Below are 18,842 nucleotides of genomic sequence, written 5' to 3'. Positions count from 1 at the left end.
CCACCGAGGGATCCAGGAACGAGGATATGCTGGCTCGGTGAGGAGGACTGCCGGTGCGTCTGAAAAAGGCAGTTCCTGGGTATAACTTGGTTTTAGGTAGGTTTGAAACATTTAAGCCCCTGTCTTACTCTTGGGAAACATATATATTAACCCTATGTGTAGGTGGTATTCTACGAGTTCAAGACACAACTATTCCAGAACTAAAGAAAAGGACTGTAACGATCGAGGTTTAGGGCGTAGCCGCGGAAAAGGAACCGTAAAAAGAATACCTATGATTTTTATGGGGGTGCGTCGGCTATGCTGGGATGGAAGCATAGTAATCGCCTAGTTGCAAGCTTCTTAACACCGAATTAAATAGCAATTAGACGTAGGAGGTAGTTTAGCTTGTAGTTGGTTCAGAGCTCCTGCATGACAACTCATAGCTCTAATTTCCGGCCTCATCGTCACATTCGCATAACAATATCTTACTACACGTAGACTACTATAATAGGTCCAATTAGCAAGTACATGACTAACCCGCTATAGATAAATGTCTTAAGCAGGGCAGGTTGAAGATAACCGCGCCGGGCCGCGCCGCAGCTTGTGTGACTAGAACTCCGTAACAAGAACTGAAGCCGAGGCCGAAGGAAGCGCGCAGATGACCGCGCTAGTTTGCCGAATGATCAGTTAGTCGATAAGATCATCGCGCATACTGAAACAGTAGGCGGACTACGACATCACGGGGCCGGCTGTGTTGCCGAAGAAGCGCCCCTGCGTCTCATTATATATTTTTGCCGTCTGTTATACCCGCCCAAATCGCATGCATGGCCCCAAAAACTAGCAGATCTGGGAAACGTAGCGTGGGCCAATCATGAATATTCTTATGTGGAAACGACTCGATGGTCTTTCTTATTTGTTGGCCAGCCGCGAAACGTGGGGCTGGACGACGACTTGGCAGCTATATCAACCGTCTGTTTGAACTTACGGTTCAGTATCGTTATTAGGTTTCCATAAACTTCATCGACGTGATCAGATGGATGCCTGGTGTAGCACTATTATGGATCCGAATCTGGATGATATTTTCAGTCTAGCGATTGTCGGAGGAAAACGTAGTGTCATATAAGTGGCAAGGCAAGCCGAGTGCCAACTCTGATAGCCGGTAGCATGTTTGGTATATACAGCATACATTAGCATCATACTCTAGATATGCGAAGAAGCAAAATTGGCTAGCGAGAAAGCTGAATATACCATAATTAGCATGATCTCTGCCAGAGTGCTAATGTATTTGTCCGGCAGGCACTCTGAAGTCAAATGCACCTAGGTTTAAAAGCTCTTGCGTTGCCGGGAATAATTATACTGCCATAGCGCAGCTAGCCTTATGCAGGGCGCCTCCTGGGATGCTACATAGAAGAGAGCAGGCTTTGGCGCAGCAAATCGGACTCGAAGGTATATAGTAGCTGCAGAGAAACAAGGATGGATTACCCCACCGCGAGGCATCCAATCCACGACATGAAGAATTGCGTTGGGTTGTATTGTTTTATCTCTGTAACCCCCAACGAAGATACTTGGTCACATGGTATGTTCGCGAAATAAGCAGGCTGTGAAACGCAAACTAATTGCGTCAAGATCCCTCGAGTTGTGATAGTAAACATAAAAGATGCAGGCAGACTTCTCGGTCGTCTGTATCGGTAATCCTTCCCGTGCTGCTTGTTCCGCGCAAAACGACTTGAGGTGGAATCGAGCCGCGCATCGTATAGACTCGGTAAATAGTAGCTGGATAATTATAGTAGCTGTTGACGGTGCTAAAGTAGGGTAAATCGTTGTCGGTTGTCAAAGTATAGGGTCGTATAGTTGTAATGAACACCCAAGCGATCAGATAGCCCCTTTTGAGTAGTAAAATTAGATGACCCAAGAATCATCGATGCGTACAACTAACGCAGGCACATAGCCTCCTGCAGACTAGACGCCTCGCTACTTTCGTTACAGAGTATTACTTGCAGGTTGATTACAGAGGTATATATGCGGGTTAGCGGCAACGCACGTGAACGCGCAAGCTCACTTCGTTCTAGGATGCAGTTGGGTAGCATAGATGGGATCAGGATTTAAGCCTCCGTGCGTTTTCTACAGCAGTAATAACCGATCCGTTATCCGTAGAACGGCGACTATAATGAGTAGCGTACCGAGTCCATTTATTCGGAAACCGTCTATGTCACGGCAAATTGTTAACTGTTACGTGTTACCCGCGCTCAGCTCCGCCATTATGCGTGTAAGTGTCGTTAAAACTAGGTCAACCAATGAGCCGTATAAACCGGATGTTGAAAAAACAGGGGATGGGTGCTATAAATAAGTAACCTGCCACGCAGTGGCACATAATTACCTTAGGCAGTTAACCGAGACACACGAGTAATGTGGAGATGCCCCTAGTTGTTGAATAATTCGTCTCCCTGGGGGCCATTTGGGGTTGATGATAGATATGGAGGCTAGTATGGGGCACTGAAGGGTTACAAAATACATCTTCCGTATATCCGTAGGCATGGGAAACAATATAGATGGAAACAAACTTGGTGCGGGAGCATCAGACTTGGCTACTCACGAATCTGCTATTGTGAGTGCGTCGGGTAGAATTGATGCCGTACCAAACTTCAATAACTTCAGCGGCTCATAATCATAAGCAAGGTAAGACTTTTGGACGGGTTTCAACCGTTAGATCGACAAGTTTCCGCCAGCGACACAGGTAGTCAGCTAGTATTGTTCAATAAACAGTTTATCGAACAACGCTGGGCTATTCGCGGACCGTATCATCCATGCAGAATTGGAGTTGAACTATCAGGACAGTCAGCCACAGGGTTGCCGAAAACGGGTTTATGAAACATGGGGTCCGGTTCTCATAGCTGGACTGAGCTTATGAGATGACATGGGCTTAGTAACTGCTGGATCTAAATATGCCAGGAAACTTGCCATTGCTATCGGCAAGGCCCAGCGAGACTGTTGTAGTACGCCCACATTCTCGGAATGGCGCTCTGTTACACGTGGGGCTGTTCTGCTGATTGGAAGTGATATCTTGTTGATATCATAGTAATAAATCCTTAACAGCTCTCTTGCTAAATACGAAGATATGTGTAGCTGAAGGAATGCAAGAAACTGCCAATGAAAACGACGAATTGGTCGTATGTTCTTCAATGGTGGGCTGAAGGAGCTGACCTCTCCAAGTAGTTGGTGGTGTAGCGCCCCTGAATTGCATCGCCCGGGCCATGCTGAAAAACGTGAGATGCTAAGTAGCCGTGCAATCGATGTAATTGGACGAGGCGTATACATACATATCGAGTACCGATGTAGTATACCGATGTCCTAGAATACATATGAATGATCCTTGGTTCATTCCATGCAAGTAGGTTATATATGTATGCACTGCGAGGTTAAGAGTTGTAAGAAAGGAAAGATTTAGGAGCATCCGGAACTGCAATGATTTGTGTAAGCTAGTGTACCTAGGTAGGTAGTTATATTATAAAATAAGCCTGGTTGTGATCCATTATTAGCATTGTTATTAATATTGGCTGCTTGGATGAAATGTAGGTAGTGTATGCGTTGATTATTGTTGTTCAAGCACCGTAAAGGTAGTTGTCTTCTAGAGTTACATATTAGGTTGGCATTTGAAAGAATTGATGAGATGGCGTCATTGGATGGGAATTTATGCCGAGTATTAAAATGAGTATTAAAATTCCATGAAGATATTTTATCATGCTTTGATAGTTATTTCTTATTCGTGCGTATTGGGTATGGTATTGGAACACGAATCTGGAACTTGGAGATCATGATGCAGTGGCTGTAATCACCAAGTATTACCTACCTACATGTAAGTAGTGTAGATACCTTTCGCGTACTTCGTAGAATAGATGCTAGCGTAGAAGGATCAATTGAATTGAACTGGCTGTTTTTTTTTTCGATGTTGCCGGGCCAAGTCTAATCTGATCTGATCTGAGATCTAAAGGCGGACTGGCGCGCGTATGTACACGTACAGGTAGGTAGTAATAGCGTATGGTGCGGTAAGTAATAATTGATTTATGAGTGCCGTATGTGAGTAATAATACAGACGTGGTCCCTCCTGGTTCCTTCCATGTGTTCCGTCGAACTAGTGGAATACGCTTGGGCCACTTGGACCTCCTTGCGCAACCTTACATGCTTCTCCAGTGGATACAAACCCATATATACAAATAAGGTACATTATCCGGTACCTCTTCACCCCTCCTGTCTCTCCCAAAGATAGTACCTCTTTAGGTATTTCATGTAGCGCAGTTAGTGCTGCTAACTGCTAGCTTCGGAGAGGCTAGGTCTCGAGTGGGTTTTAACTCGGCGATAGCTCCGCTCAAGTGAAAGCATATCTCTTTTTATCAGCAACTCCCTGCCTCGGTAGGATATTCGATTGTGAAAACATAATCAATTTTGAAAAAGGAGTTTTTTTTTCTACGGTATTGAAAATTCCTCTTATTCGAAGGACATATTTGGCATTATGCATGATTTTGTTTTTTTTTTTGGCCATCTCCAGTGCAACTCTTATCCTCCCCGCTTATACCTAAACTCTTCTAGAAATCTAGAACTGATGTAGAAGGGCAAATATCATATAGCAATACGACCGACCGTCACATTAGGCGCATTTTTTTCGTCGTTATGACTGGCTAATAGCTGCTACACATTAGTCTGTACTAACTATCAACAAACTTCTTCTAATGCTTCAGATCAACGACCCGAAGTTCCGAGTGGAAGTTATGCCGTTAAACATATAATTTTCTAAGCTAGGATCCCCCCCTAGATATTCATGCAGTATCTACCTAGGTACCTAGCTAGTCGAACTAGGCCAAGACATGGTAATTGAAGGATCCTGGATCCTGGATCCAGCAATACCCCTAAAGCGGACCTAGTCTAGGGCACAACATGGTCCTCTTTTTCTAGAGGAATCGTCCAACTATGTCTGCCTATCTGCTATGCATTGTTAGGTTCATACATGTACCGTATCCATCTGGGGGGGAAAGACATGCCGTCGTCCCCATCATATCCCGCAATCATTCATCTCTTACATGGTGTGGTTCTTTTATAATTACACGAAAGAAGATTAAAAGCTGCGGAATGCACATCTTCACGTCAGCATTTTAACAGCTCTCTATTGGTGAGTTGTATTTTACATTATACCACCTACTACATAATACATTATTTCTTGGCAGAGTACACAAGGCTCACTTTAGGTAATCCTACCTAAAAATCCAAAGTCGTTCCGTTGAAACTCCCGATCCTTCCTTGTCCTGATTAGTGCTTGTGGTGAGGCACTGTACCTGAGTACCTACCTATGTACCTAAGATAAGTATCTAAGTACAGATGTATATCTCCCCTTCCCCGAAGCAAGCACCTCACGGACCATTCTTCTAGGGTGATCCACAGCCGGGTCTGGCTGAACCATGTAAAATATGTATATATGTATGTACATCAGTCCCTGCTCCCGAGGTCGCCAAAGGACCATACGCTATACGGGGGGGCCACACCTACCTTCCATTTGCAACTGCGTACATACAACCCGAGCCACCCACAGGTTCTAAGGTTGTCAATATACGTACATTCTACCTGTAAGTAAGAGGTATTCTACATGGTGACCTTCGTACAATACATACACCTACCTCCATACATACATCACCTGCTACCTGCTCGCACATTGCGAACTTGAATATCTTACTTCTCTTTTGAGATCCACATATCCTGTATCCTGTATCCTGTACCATATCTTGTACCGCCGGTTGTCTAACGATGGGAGCATAGAATAGCTCTTTTTTTTTTCTTCCTTCTTTTACCGACCCCAATAACCCCCTTCTAGTCTTGGCCTAGAGAAGCACCAACTTAAACTAAGCTACATCGACTTTCCCGTGTTGCTCTTTTTTTTCTCCCCCACCATCGACAGAAATAACGGCGGCGAGGAGCAGCTAGCTTAACCTTCAATCTGCAAGGCTGACTCCCGCGACAATTAGGTCGAAAGGACCCCATGTCAGATAATCGGGAGCTAGCAGCAATACCTCGCCCAGAAACAAAAAACTAGAAACGAAAACACTCAGGAGGCCCCTTAAACCGTGCACGATTATGAAATAGAAGCAATGCGGTTCGTGGTTCCGTACTTTCTAGAAATCCGGCCCAGTCCCCGTTCCAGTTCCCCGCCGTAGTCTCGTGTCCCTCTTTGTCAATTTGTCTTGACTGTCTCTAATTTCCAGTTTTATAGTCTTGCCAACTAGTGCATCCTTTTTTTCCCCTACTTAGACCAGATGGACGTTGCGACTGAGAGTGCGCCGCGAAACATACCTATCAACAAGGCTGACGAGAGCATGGGCGCACGTACGGTTCCAATTATTACCACTCCTACGCCGATGCCAACCATAAAGATGTCGGCTCCTTCGCCGTCGGGCGAGCCTATGGATATCACCACGCCGACTAACTCATCAGCTCCGCAAAGTGCTAGGAAGAGCTCCGACGGAGAAGGTAGCGATTCTAATGATCGCCAAAGCATCGCGCTCTCAGGAGAACAGAGCTCGAGCTTCGCTTCGACTACAATGCCTGCGCCTGCTGCCGCGGCTGTTCACCAGCCGAAGATAGTACAGACTGCGTTTATCCATAAACTTTACAAGTGCGTATAGTTCTTACTACGGATGATCGCATAGCTACTAACAGTTTCGCAGTATGTTGGAAGACCCTAACATACAACACTTAATTAGCTGGTCTAGCTCCGCTGAGAGCTTCGTCATGTCGCCTTCACATGATTTTTCTAAAGTTCTTGCGTACGTCTCCAGTCCCGTGCGGCCAACCAATGAGACTAATTTGAGTAACAGCCAATATTTCAAGCACACGAACATATCCTCTTTCGTCCGACAACTAAATATGTACGGCTTTCATAAAGGTATGCACAAGAATATGAGCCCTTGTCGGAAAATCTTAGACGACTAACGAGACGAACACTTCAGTAAGCGACGTATTTCATACTGGATCCCCAGAAACTGCGCTGTGGGAATTTAAACATGGCAATGGAAACTTTAAAAAGGGCGACTTAGTTGGACTACGCGAGATTAAGCGGCGAGCATCTCGTCACACACTAATCCACCGAGACCACCGAGAGTACAGTAGCCAGAAGCCAACCCCGTCGCAGCCCGGCACTCCAGCAGAACCCATGCCACCAATTCATGACGGCTCAGACCCTAGGCTTGCGAGCATTGAGCACTCCTTGTACGAAGTCACGACTAGACTGCAACGTAGCGAGGAGAACGTTCATTACATGAACGTGAAGCAGCAAGCAATGTCGGATGCGATGAATCGCTTGTTGCAGTTAAATCAAGAATTATCTAGAACAGTTCTGAGCCTCGTTCCACCAGAGAATCCCGTCCATAGAGATGGTAAGTTTCATTTTATACAGACAATAAAGGCATTTAATGGTCTAATACGGTTGTAGTTCTTGCGCTACAAGGGGAAATTCAACGCCAGACCGAATTCGTCCGATCCATCGACGAACCACATGAGCCAACCTTCCCGAGTAGCCGCCAGCTCTTTGCAAACCTCGAAAACCCCCCTGTATCTCCTAGGCAGCTAGCTCAGGACGATCAGAGAAGAATAGGGGGATATCCTCAATCTCGAACGAATTTTTACCGACCTCCTGTATCTTCTAATCTCGCAATAAGCTCCTCCAATGTTGCGATAGGCTCACGTCGATCACATGGGTCCATTAGCGGAAGCACAACCCAGTCATCGCCTTCTCCCCTCCGTTCTCAAGCACCGCCACCTCCTCCTGGGCCTCATCCGCTTGCTACTGTTGAACCCCCACCAAGTAGCTTATCTAGACGGCACACCTCGGCCGATATCCGAGCTGCCGGGTGGCAAGTCAACCCGCCGCCGTACATCTCTTCCGGCCCACCTTCGTCTCACTGGCCATCTTCCCCTAATCGAGGCGCCCAAGATGAGCAACGTATCCGCGACCCGCCACCTCATTACTCACTATCACGACCTGCTACTCCACCAGCTCCTTTCTCAAACGGTAGTATCGGAAATGGATTGGAAAGCCTCAATAACTGGTCCTGGAATTCAGCCAACCGAGAAAACAAGAACCTCTCAATCAAAGACATGTCTGCTCCCCCAACCAGGAGGGGAAGCATGGCACACATTCTTAACCCAACCGATACAGTAGAACGAGACGACGAGGACGATCCTCGAGGAGACGACGATCGGAAGCGAAAGCGGATGTAATAATTGGCATTATAGGTCCTTGAATATCCCATATCTTACGTCATGGAAAGCGTTGTCGCACATTATACCACACACGGCGGGACTTTGTTTTTGTATAGAGCGATTGATGCGGAATAAACGAATCTTTTGAAGGATTCGGGACGACACGCTACGGCCATGTTATATGACATCGACTATGCACCTTACGAATTTCCTTTCACTTTTCATAAATTTTCTTTTCTTTCACTGCATTGCTATACTCATTTCTTGGATATTCAAGTTTCCCGCTGAAATACCAAAAAAGCGTCGGCTACATTGAGAATTACTCGGAACGGTTTGGTGATGGTATGGCGATGGGTGAGAAAACACTCACTATATTCCATTCACATAGCAGATCTTGAAATTTGGAGGCTGGGGGGGTCGGATGTCTGAACCAACTTGCCTATTGGGTTTTGTACAACACGGAACATGGGCTTGCTTCTTGCTTCGGGAGGGGGGGGGATGCTGTCGTAATCGGTTGGATAGGAGTCGAGTGGGAACAATTTTCCCCCAATTGCTTCACGCGCAACTACGCTCGCGGAGTCACTAATCATGTACTCTTTAAGAAAGTAGTTTAATGGAGGAGTAAAGGCTTCTTTGCATGCATAAACCGGCCAGGGAGCCGCTGTAATTCCCCAGCAACTTGATCGTATGATGTATCATATTTCGAAGACTCCCTAGTAAGGTCTATTTGGAATTAAATGGTTGGCTTAGAAGTCCCAATTGCAGAGTCGGTCATTTTAAGGGACAGCCACATGGACGATCCAATCTTATTACCTACCCTACTCCCCACCAGTTCCAGTTCCAGTTCCAGTTCCATCCCTTGCCTTCTTTTTCTTTTCCTCTTCCGCTTTTTCTTCGGGTTTTCATCCGATGGGGGTTGATTGGGCTCAATTTTGGGCGCTGCCCCTGCGGGCTCGGCAACCGGGTTTTCCGTTCCGTCCCTGGGACCGTTGATGTGGCTAACTTGCGCTTTGGTACCGTCTGTATCAGCCCCTTGCTCCTTAGGCTTAGGCTCTGAGGGTGCTGCCTGACTCGACATGGTCACTACCGTCGTCGTGCGTCTCCATCTCCGCCCGTGACCTCTTCCCGCTCCTCTTAGCTCGTCCGAGCCCGCTCCGCCCCGCCTCTTCGTCGCTGCTGTCTTCCTTGCGCACCCATTTCTGCTGTCCCTCAGCACCCGCCCCATTTCTCCCTCGTTTTCCTAACAGTCGTCCGCGCAGTCTGGCTGTGTCCCGGTCTGTCCCGCTGGTGTTCTCGTTCCCGGTCGCGGGACTGCGAGTTAGCCCTATACCTGCGTTCGGATCGAGACCGCGCTCCTCGGCAAACTCGGCTTCTTCGGCGGCGCGTCTGGCTGCTGCATCGCGAGATTGGATTTGGGGGTTAGAGGTGCTGGAGCTGCCGCCGAGCGCAGAGAAGGAACCGCTGCCGGAGGATGAGGAGGCGTTGTTGAGATCGGAGCGTGAGGGGAGGAATGAGCGGGCAGCTTTCATGCGCGCTTCGAGCTGCATCTGGATGCGGTTCATGGTGACGGTGAAGTCGGGCGCTGGGTTGCCGGTGGGCGCGGCCTTTGAGGTCGAAGTAGAAGTCGGCGCCATGGTCGTGGAATGGCAGTTAGGTACTTAGTTTATAACTTATAAGAGCGATTACCGGAGGTATTAGCTAGCTAGGTAGCTATACTGTCGCTAGATCATGATTCCCATATTGTGCGCTGCTGTCGTCCGATTTGGCAGCGGACTGTCGCATCGGTATTCAGACGGCAAGGAAAAAAAAGGTAAGGATGAATTGAAGGTACGATAAGATAACAACACAGTGTTAAACAACAAATTATGCGTAGCTTTCACTATACATAGGTACCTACCTAGATACCCGGCACATGGCAAAGTTACATGAAGAATATCCTTACGTAATGCATTAAAAATATGACGGAAGATACTTGATCCAGTCCCCGTGGCACATGCTCGCTGAAGTCATGCAGGAGCATCAGCTGCAAGTTCCATGTACCTAAGCTTCACCGGGCAGAGTGGATCCTATCAGATGAAGACCGGATTTTCCCGTTTTCTGCCGGAAAAGAGCTCTCCCTAATGGCCGGGGCCAGTTGTTCTTGTTTGACGATAGCATCGCAACTTTAGTTGACAAAAAAACTAAAATAAACATCTCCTTTCATCCGTTATAACCGAATAGCTAGTGGCGCTTCGTTTTCCCCTGAGCCATTTAAAAGTCAATTGACCCTCAGACCTAGCTCGTTATAATGTACAGTTTCGCTCGTAGCCGAGCTGCGGCTTCTGCCCTGCGGGCCTCTAAGGTGAGATGATTTGGACGACTTGATTCGAGCTGTCTGCCCTAAACCAGACATATAACACTTTTTTTGTAAAGTATACTAATATATTCATCTCTTATATAGACCGCCTTCTCCCCCGCTACCAGATTCAACGGCATCGCCCAACAACAGCGAAGAAATCTGAGCATTCACGAATATCTCTCAGCCGACCTATTGCGACAGGTAGAAATTAGCGCTCAACTTTTACACTCGAATATATCCTAACACTTTATTCTAGTATGGCGTTAGCGTCCCGAAAGGTCGTAATGCGAAGTCTGCCGTCGAGGCCGAGAAGGTAGCGAAGGAGATCGGTGGTGAGGATATGGTTATCAAGGCCCAGGTCTTGGCTGGTGGCCGTGGAAAGGGTAGCTTCGATAATGGCCTAAAGGGAGGTGTCCGTGTCATCTACTCTCCCACAGAGGCCAAGATGTTCGCCGAGCAAATGATCGGCCATAAGCTTATTACCAAGCAGACTGGTGCGGCTGGCCGCCTCTGCAACTCGGTTTATATCTGCGAGCGCAAGTTCGCTCGCCGAGAGTTCTACCTAGCCATTCTCATGGACCGAGCTACGCAAGGTCCCGTCATCGTCTCCTCTTCTCAGGGTGGTATGGATATCGAGTCCGTCGCCAAGGAGAACCCCGAAGCTATCAACACCGCTTACATCGACATCAAGGTCGGTGTAACCGACGAGATTGCGCGGGATATTGCGACCAAGCTTGGCTTCAGCGAGCAGTGCATCGAGGAGGCTAAGGATACCATCCAGAAGCTATACAAGATCTTCCTTGAGAAGGACGCCACCCAGATCGAGATCAACCCTCTGTCCGAGACCTCTGACCACCAGGTCATGTGCATGGACGCTAAATTCGGTTTCGACGACAACGCCGACTACCGACAAAAGGAGATCTTCTCGTGGCGCGATACCACTCAAGAAGACCCCGAGGAAGTTCGCGCCGCCGAGTCCGGCCTAAACTTCATCAAGCTCGACGGTGACATTGGCTGTCTCGTCAACGGTGCCGGTTTGGCTATGGCTACCATGGACATCATCAAGCTGAACGGTGGCCAGCCCGCCAACTTCCTTGACGTCGGTGGTGGTGCTACCCCCGCTGCTATCAAGGAGGCCTTCGAGCTCATCACTAGCGACGCTAAGGTTACTGCCGTCTTCGTCAACATCTTCGGCGGTATCGTGCGATGCGACGCCATCGCCCACGGTCTCATCAACACCGTCAAGACCCTGAACCTTAAAGTCCCTATTATTGCTCGACTACAGGGCACCAACGTGGAGCAAGCCCACCAACTAATCAACGACTCGGGAATGAAGATCTTCTCTATCGACGACCTCCAAAGTGCCGCGGAGAAGTCTGTGCAACTTTCCAAGGTTGTGAAGTTGGGTATGTTTTTTATTTTTTATTTTTTGTTATAGACTTATATTCCAAAGTGGGATGGATAATGCTAACACTCGCCGCTCGGGACATTGACGTCGGCGTCGAATTCAGCTTGGGTATCTAAGGACGATATGTATAGACACTGGTCCGATAGACTGTACTAACTTTTTCAGGGTTGGACCTCCGGGGTGCGTGAGAATAACGGGGGGGAGGTGTTGTGAAATAGAGCTAGGGGCGGGTTTGTCACTATTGCATGCATTTCGATATTTTCCCTCGCCCTCTTGATTCTCAATGGAATTGCTTTTCCTAATCTAGACTCTGATGTCTTTCTCCTATTCGAATTGTGATAGCTAAACTTTCAACTTTGCAAAACTGCCATGCTAATTCGATCTATCTAGCTTAGGTGCCAAAGCATTGAGCTATACATATGTAACAACCAGTAATGAAGCACTGATGTTAAGATAGAATTGGGCTACTCCAGACGCCCTTGAATTCCCCTAATAACCTAGAAACCTATCCTTCCTACCCCTATGCGTTCCTTTTTTTTTTATCGTTTTCTTTTCTTTTTCTAACATTCCTATTCCATCCCAAAATCCAAACCCCGACTCCTCCCAGTTCACTCACTCTATCCACCTTACTCATTTTGCCCAACACACGGACATCGCAGCGGGGTAACAGACCACACCCCGTACATCGGGATCGCGCGTATATGAGCCTGCTGTCGTTCTCGCTCCTCCATCACCGCGAGCACCTTCACCAAACCAACCCACACAACAAGCACAAGACCCACCATCAGCAGCAGATACCACAGCTGCCGCAGAGTGTTCGGCCAGGGACTCTGCCGGTACGCGGTCAGCGCCAGCCAATACTTCCTCTCGGCAGCAAACGCCACGCGCGCGTAGTCCTGCTTGACCTGCTCCTTGGTGCGGACCAAGCCGTCCCTCCAGCCGCGCACCCGGTCCGCGCAGCGAGTCAGCCCACGCCCGACTTTCAGGACCGCGCGCCCGAGAAGCGGGATCTGGGGCTCGGGGTGGGCCAGCCGCGAGGAGGCAGGGGGGCGCCGGGCGTGCGCGCTAGTATGGCCATGCGCTCCTCGAAGGCTTCGTCCGCGAGCCGGTTCGCGAGCTTGATCAGGTGCTCCTTGGGATATATGTTGAAGATGGCGGGGGGAGGGTCCATGGTGCGGCCGCGGGTGAAGGGGCCGAAGGGGCGGTGAAGTGCGTTGTCGGGGCTGAGCATGTACCATGGGATAGGCTGGCCGTAGGCGCGGGGACGGTGTAGACGTAGGATGATGACATGGTTGATTGGTTGGTTTGTGGGGACTCTGGGGACTTGGTTAGTAAGTGTGCTTGGGGATGGGGTCTTGATGGTATTGGGAGTGGCTTTACTTACAGTGTGATGTAGGTAATTATTGTTGTTGAGATCCTAAGGTGGGGAGTGGGGTGTTGCTGTTGCTGCTGCAGTTGATGTGCTTCTAGGCAGGTGTATGTCTTGCAGACCAGATTGAAGGCCAGCAGTTAGGGTTGCGATATGAAGTTGAAGTTGAAGCTGCGCTTCTTAAGAAAACCTATGAATATGAATGGGAATTTGTAAGAGAATTTAGGGGAAATTGTGTGGGTGGTTGGTGGTTAGGTTGTAAGGTGCCACCTGGTTTAGGTGTAATTGCAGCTGTAAAAGTCGTGGATTTATATGAAAAGTTTCTCTCAATTTGTAGAGAAAGAAGAGGGAAAGTAATTTGTGTGATAGGTTAAATCTTTTTAGAAGTAGTAGAGTTATGGGAAATCACCAATTTAGGATGGCTGGATGGTTGGATGGTTATTTGCCTTTGAGTACCTGAGGTGAAGATGTGGGAATTTGGAAGGAGGAAGGGTAGTGATAAAGTTAAAGTACTAAGGCATCAGTTGTAGAATCAGTTGCTGATGCACAGACAGCAAGTTGATTGATTTCTTAACCCTTCTACTCAATCACAATCATCAAGACCTCACTTTCCATTTCCCCTAGAATCACTCCTAAAAATGGTCCATGCACAATTTCAGGTTATATCATTATCGCAGAATCAGCCTCATTGATCCTACCATACTGCCTACCCAAGTACTTTGTTATATGTTTTTTATGATAATCAAAGGTAGGTAGGTTGGACAACACCACATTTGTCTTGATTGTCATTATCCAACCCTCCAACTCAATATTTCTAAAGTCGTCACCAGTGTCTCACTAAATATCCTACACATGAGACAGCTATGGAGGTTTTAAATTTTACAACAATTATATGGTGTCATCGCGAGTCAGATTTTCCAGGAAACTTCCAGCCCAGATCTGTTTCGGGAACCTCAAAATTCTTGTTGTAAACCCCTTAAAATCGGACAGTCTGATCTTCTATTTTTAGTAGACAAGACAAGAGATAATATTTAATCGGACGGCCAGTAATTTTTCAACATTGCCAAAGTCCCAGAAATTCATATTATGTATATATAAGAGAGTGATCTAAATATTATCCCCTCTAAAGTGTCCTTCCTTACTGGAAAGAAACCTTGCGCAGGATCACATTCTGGTGCTAAAGTAAATCACAGATTATCATATTAAGAATTTATTTGATCTTCCAACAGTAAATCATTATGGTTGATTAATTGATTTGTGGAATCATTTGGAAATTCTGTACGCCACCTATGGCAGCCGGCAACATATGCGAGCAAAGGTCTTATTTTGTATTTTAACTACCAACGCCTACTCCAAAAAAAAAAAAAAAAAAAAGATAAATTCCGAGGTCACAATTAACAGTAAAAAAGGTGCAATATTATCTGCATCTAATAATATATTTTCAACTTTTTCCCTCGGCGCCAAATCATGGATGTTAGGAGGTACCTAGTAACCCTGATTATGAAGTTCTATAGATCACGTGCATTTCAGTAATGTTAAGTAAGAGGGACAGAAAAAAGGTTTCCGATTTAAGTCCGCAGAATCACCGATTTTGTAAGTACATAGGTACCTAACCTAAGCTTTTTCCATTTCCCCCTTACCCTACACTTCTTGTCCTTGGCCGCAAACAAGTTTGCTATAGACGAAGCATCTCAATATTAGCCTTGCGGTCAACCTAGCACAAATCAGATAAGTGATGATCTTGTATGCAGATACCATAGCGGCAAAGGGTGGTTTTGAGAAACGATTCCTCGACCGAGTACCGTACCTCCCATATGCATTATTCATTAGAGAGGCAACGTTATTTCTCAGAGAATTATTTCTCGACGAATAATCGTTTCTCGACGAATAATCGTTTCTCGAAAAAAAAAACAAAATTTTTAATTTTTTTATTTATTTTTTTTATTTATTTTTGTTTTTTAAATTTTTTTTTTTTTAACACTCGAGCTGATTCGAACAGTGGACTTTGGATATATTACGGGATTTATGGGTTACGGGTTTTACTACTAGGCTAATTGGGGTTTAATACATGCACGCGAGAATGTCTTATTATTTAATATTATATTTTATCTAATCAAAAAAAAATCTTAATTTCAAGTTCGGAAACGATTTTTTACCCGAAAATGATTTTTTATAAAAACATAATAATCTAAACAAAAACGATGTTTTTCAGGTAAATAATTATAAGTATGAATAACCGTTTCTTAAAACCACCCTTTGCCGCTATGGTAGCTTGGGCTTCTATTAGGTATTAATGTGTGTGGCGTTATGATGGGAAGGGTTTAGTACCTAGAAAAGGGAAAGGTGTGGGTAGATAGACCCCTGAACCAGTTGCCGAGTTTTGTGCGGGCTTACCCGTTCTGTCGGGGCTTTTCTTAGGGCGTTTAATGGCTTATCGATACCCTGAAAGATGGATTTGTTATGTAGATGCGCTTGTCGATCCTACATCATCGGCATGCGGCATGCGGCATGCAACTGATTAGATTCAGTTATTCGCTCATCGCGTTTATACGGGGAGCTCCAAAGACGACGATACCTAAAATTGGAATTAAACTTACACCACTCTACACAGATATTTTTCTTTGTTTAATATATATATGAATCTTTACTATGCGTCCCCGGACCTTACTTCGACCAATTGCTTAGAAGTAAAACGCCCATCGAGAAAAGTGACGTCATTCATATAAAACTATCTACCAGACAATCAACAGTTTCATCTTCGTCTCTCAGGCCTCACTTGGAGATAATATTATAAAAAGGTCCTAAGAAGCTTAAATCACATACCAATTAATCTGCAAAAATCTCTTACCATTAAAAACACAAACCACCATGGCCTCCAAGGTCGATCCAGCGATCCTAGAAGTACTAGGTCTAGACGCGCAAGCCACCAGAATCACTTCACATGGCGGCTCGGGGTTCGCCTCGACTTTCAAACTGAGCTCAACAGTAGACGGGAAGGAGAAGAACTATTTTGTTAAGACCGGAACAGGAGCTGATTCTGAACTCATGTTTAAAGGTTAGGGTGGGATATCTCTATGCAGTTATATGATAAGACGCACTTGATGAGAAGCTGATACAACGCAGGAGAACACGTCTCTCTCAACGCCATCCACTCCGTCGTCCCCAACCTATGCCCCCAATCCCACGCCAACGGCGTCTGCCAGGAGAATGAGGCCAAATTCTTCCTAGTAACAGATTTCCTCGAGCTAGGGTCATCGCAGCCGAACGGCTCAGGGGACTCCCTCGCCAAGAAACTGGCAAAGCTGCATACGACTCCCGCCCCGATCCCAGACGGCTTCGACAAGCCCATGTTCGGGTTCCCGGTGACGACGTGCTGCGGGTCCTCGCCGCAGGATAACTCGTGGAAGAGCTCCTGGGCGGACTTCTACGCGAACAATCGACTACGCGCGATCCTGAAGCAGGGCATCGAGGCCAACGGTATGGATCTGGAGATTACGAAGGCGGTGGAGAGGACGGCGACTTCGGTGGTGCCGAGGCTGATTGGGGACGGTCGTGTCGCGGGTGTTTATCCGGTTGTTGTGCATGGGGATTTATGGAGTGGGAATCATGGACGAGGGAGGATTGCGGGCGAAGGGGGTGTTGAGGAGGTTGTGTTCGATCCGTCGGCTGTGTATGGACACTCGGAGTACGAGTTGGGTATTATGCGTATGTTTGGAGGATTTGGGACGAGTTTTTGGAAGGAGTATGAGGGTTTGGTGCCGAAGGCTGAACCGAAGGAGGAGTGGGAGGATAGGGTGGTGTTGTATGAGTTGTAAGTCATGTTGATTTTACACCGATGCTACATTGTTCGATGTAAGCCTCATGATGCTGACAATTTCGCAGATACCATCATCTGAACCATTGGGCGTTGTTTGGTGGTGGGTATAGGAGTGGAGCGATGTCGATTATGAAGAAGCTTAATACGAAGTACGGATGAAAGTCGAATGTGTTTTTCATCTGTTAGATCGTCGTCTTGTTATTTTTATAGTTACTCACCTAATAATTTTTCTAATGAGACGGATAATACGGATATACTAGAGTAGATCATGACCATGTGAGTTTTCTAAATGTAACAAGCAATACAGTAGAATAATATCAGACTAGTTATATCATATCGTATACTCATATACCTCAGCGGAACTTCATATCACTCGGAGAAAAGGGGAGTCGGGAAGCCGGCTGACTCATCCCGGGCGGCTCCGAATTTTGCCCTTAGTTAGAAGAATTACCTTAAGTATTTCTTCCGTCCACTAACGGCGCAATTGCACCATTTTAATCCTTGCTTGCAAGCCAAGAGCTAAATAGCATACCCGCATCTCATTTCACTCCATGACACGCTCAAAAATACAAGTATAATTTACCGTGAGGTTATCCAGGAGAGAGGGTCGGCATGGAGGATAGAAAGGCTTTCATAGTCGGTATCAGCGGGGCCTCGTCTAGCGGGAAGACGACGCTTGCCCGACTGTTGCGCGATGTCTTTCCGAATACGTTTGTCCTGCACGAGGATGATTTTTATAGACCTGAGACTGAGTATTTTTGACATTTCATTATTCCCGTCTATCTAAATGGGATTTAAAATAAAATAAAAGTCCAATACTAACTAATTGGTCTAGACTCCCTTTCAAAGAAGGCCTCCTGGATTGGGATTGCGCCGAGGCGATTAACATCCCGGACATGAAGCGCGCGTTGGAGCATATCCGCGCCCATGGCACTTTTCCTGTAAGCTGTTAAGGGGATATCGGATATATATTACTGTCTGGTTCTATCCCATACACGAATGAATCAAAGTTACACATCGCCTATATAGCCCAGCAACGCTCTTAAGCCGCTCATCCAGCCTACCGAACCCCAAAACTAACCCTCACTCCCAGCCCTTCGTCGACTCCAAAGAAGACCAAAACTCCATCGGCGCCTGCCCCGTCTCCGACGCCGCCATATCCGCCGCCAAATCCAAAGTATCCTCCTGGCTACAACCCGGCCAGCCCGGCCACTCCATCCTGCACACCACCACCACCAACCTGCGCATCTGCCTCCTAGACGGGTTCCTGCTATACTCGCCCGAGCTAGAATCCGGCTCCATCCCCGCGCTCCTCGACGCCAAGCTCTTCCTGCTCGTGAGCCGCGCGCGCGCGACCCAGCGGCGCGAGCGGCGCGACGGATACGTCACTCTCGAAGGGTTCTGGGCCGATCCCCCGGGGTACGTGGAGAAGGTGGTGTGGCCGAACTATGCGGCGGCGCATAGGGGACTGTTTGTCGATGGGGATGTGGAGGGGACGTTGGATGTGGGGGTGTTGGGGGAGAAGGGGATTTTGGCGCAGGTTGGTGCTGGGTTGGATGTTGATATGGAGGTTACGTTTAATTGGGCGGTGGATACTTTGATGGGGGAGTTGGAGAGGGTTTTGGGGAAGGGGGAGAAAGAAGGAAATGGGGAGGACGGAATGATGGGTGGGTAGATGGATGGATGGGGA

The 18,842-nt window shown here is 47.1% G+C and overlaps 6 protein-coding genes across 6 annotated transcripts; 4 read left to right on the top strand and 2 right to left on the bottom strand.

Moving 5' to 3' along the window:
- Positions 1–6,275: 6,275 nt before the first annotated feature.
- On the top strand, positions 6,276–8,238 carry GL218_00756 (Transcription factor SFL1; the record flags this gene model as incomplete). Its single annotated transcript, XM_033577191.1, has 5 exons — positions 6,276–6,634; positions 6,687–6,785; positions 6,837–6,904; positions 6,969–7,394; positions 7,451–8,238. The coding sequence occupies 5 exons, from the start codon at positions 6,276–6,278 to the stop codon at positions 8,236–8,238; spliced, it is 1,740 nt and encodes a 579-aa protein (XP_033442022.1).
- A 1,028-nt stretch (positions 8,239–9,266) lies between these two features.
- GL218_00755 (uncharacterized protein) lies at positions 9,267–9,854 on the bottom strand (the record flags this gene model as incomplete). The annotated part of the gene is made up of 1 exon (XM_033577190.1): positions 9,267–9,854. The coding sequence occupies one exon, from the start codon at positions 9,852–9,854 to the stop codon at positions 9,267–9,269; it is 588 nt and encodes a 195-aa protein (XP_033442021.1).
- A 653-nt stretch (positions 9,855–10,507) lies between these two features.
- GL218_00754 (putative succinyl-CoA ligase [GDP-forming] subunit beta, mitochondrial) lies at positions 10,508–12,154 on the top strand (the record flags this gene model as incomplete). The annotated part of the gene is made up of 4 exons (XM_033577189.1): positions 10,508–10,561; positions 10,661–10,759; positions 10,815–11,964; positions 12,132–12,154. The coding sequence occupies 4 exons, from the start codon at positions 10,508–10,510 to the stop codon at positions 12,152–12,154; spliced, it is 1,326 nt and encodes a 441-aa protein (XP_033442020.1).
- Positions 12,155–12,592: 438 nt separating this feature from the next.
- GL218_00753 (uncharacterized protein) lies at positions 12,593–13,204 on the bottom strand (the record flags this gene model as incomplete). Its single annotated transcript, XM_033577188.1, has 1 exon — positions 12,593–13,204. One exon carries the CDS (start codon positions 13,202–13,204, stop codon positions 12,593–12,595), a length of 612 nt encoding a protein of 203 aa, XP_033442019.1.
- A 2,999-nt stretch (positions 13,205–16,203) lies between these two features.
- Positions 16,204–17,311, top strand: GL218_00752 (Ketosamine-3-kinase; the record flags this gene model as incomplete). The annotated part of the gene is made up of 3 exons (XM_033577187.1): positions 16,204–16,390; positions 16,459–17,146; positions 17,218–17,311. The coding sequence occupies 3 exons, from the start codon at positions 16,204–16,206 to the stop codon at positions 17,309–17,311; spliced, it is 969 nt and encodes a 322-aa protein (XP_033442018.1).
- A 453-nt stretch (positions 17,312–17,764) lies between these two features.
- On the top strand, positions 17,765–18,827 carry GL218_00751 (Nicotinamide riboside kinase; the record flags this gene model as incomplete). Its single annotated transcript, XM_033577186.1, has 3 exons — positions 17,765–17,904; positions 17,988–18,093; positions 18,246–18,827. The coding sequence occupies 3 exons, from the start codon at positions 17,765–17,767 to the stop codon at positions 18,825–18,827; spliced, it is 828 nt and encodes a 275-aa protein (XP_033442017.1).
- Positions 18,828–18,842: the final 15 nt, after the last annotated feature.

This window comes from Daldinia childiae, assembly GCF_008694065.1.
Source record: "Daldinia childiae strain JS-1345 chromosome Unknown Scaffold1, whole genome shotgun sequence".
NCBI classification, from domain to species: Eukaryota; Fungi; Ascomycota; class Sordariomycetes; order Xylariales; family Hypoxylaceae; genus Daldinia; species Daldinia childiae.
This window is presented reverse-complemented; position numbering and strand designations above follow the sequence as displayed.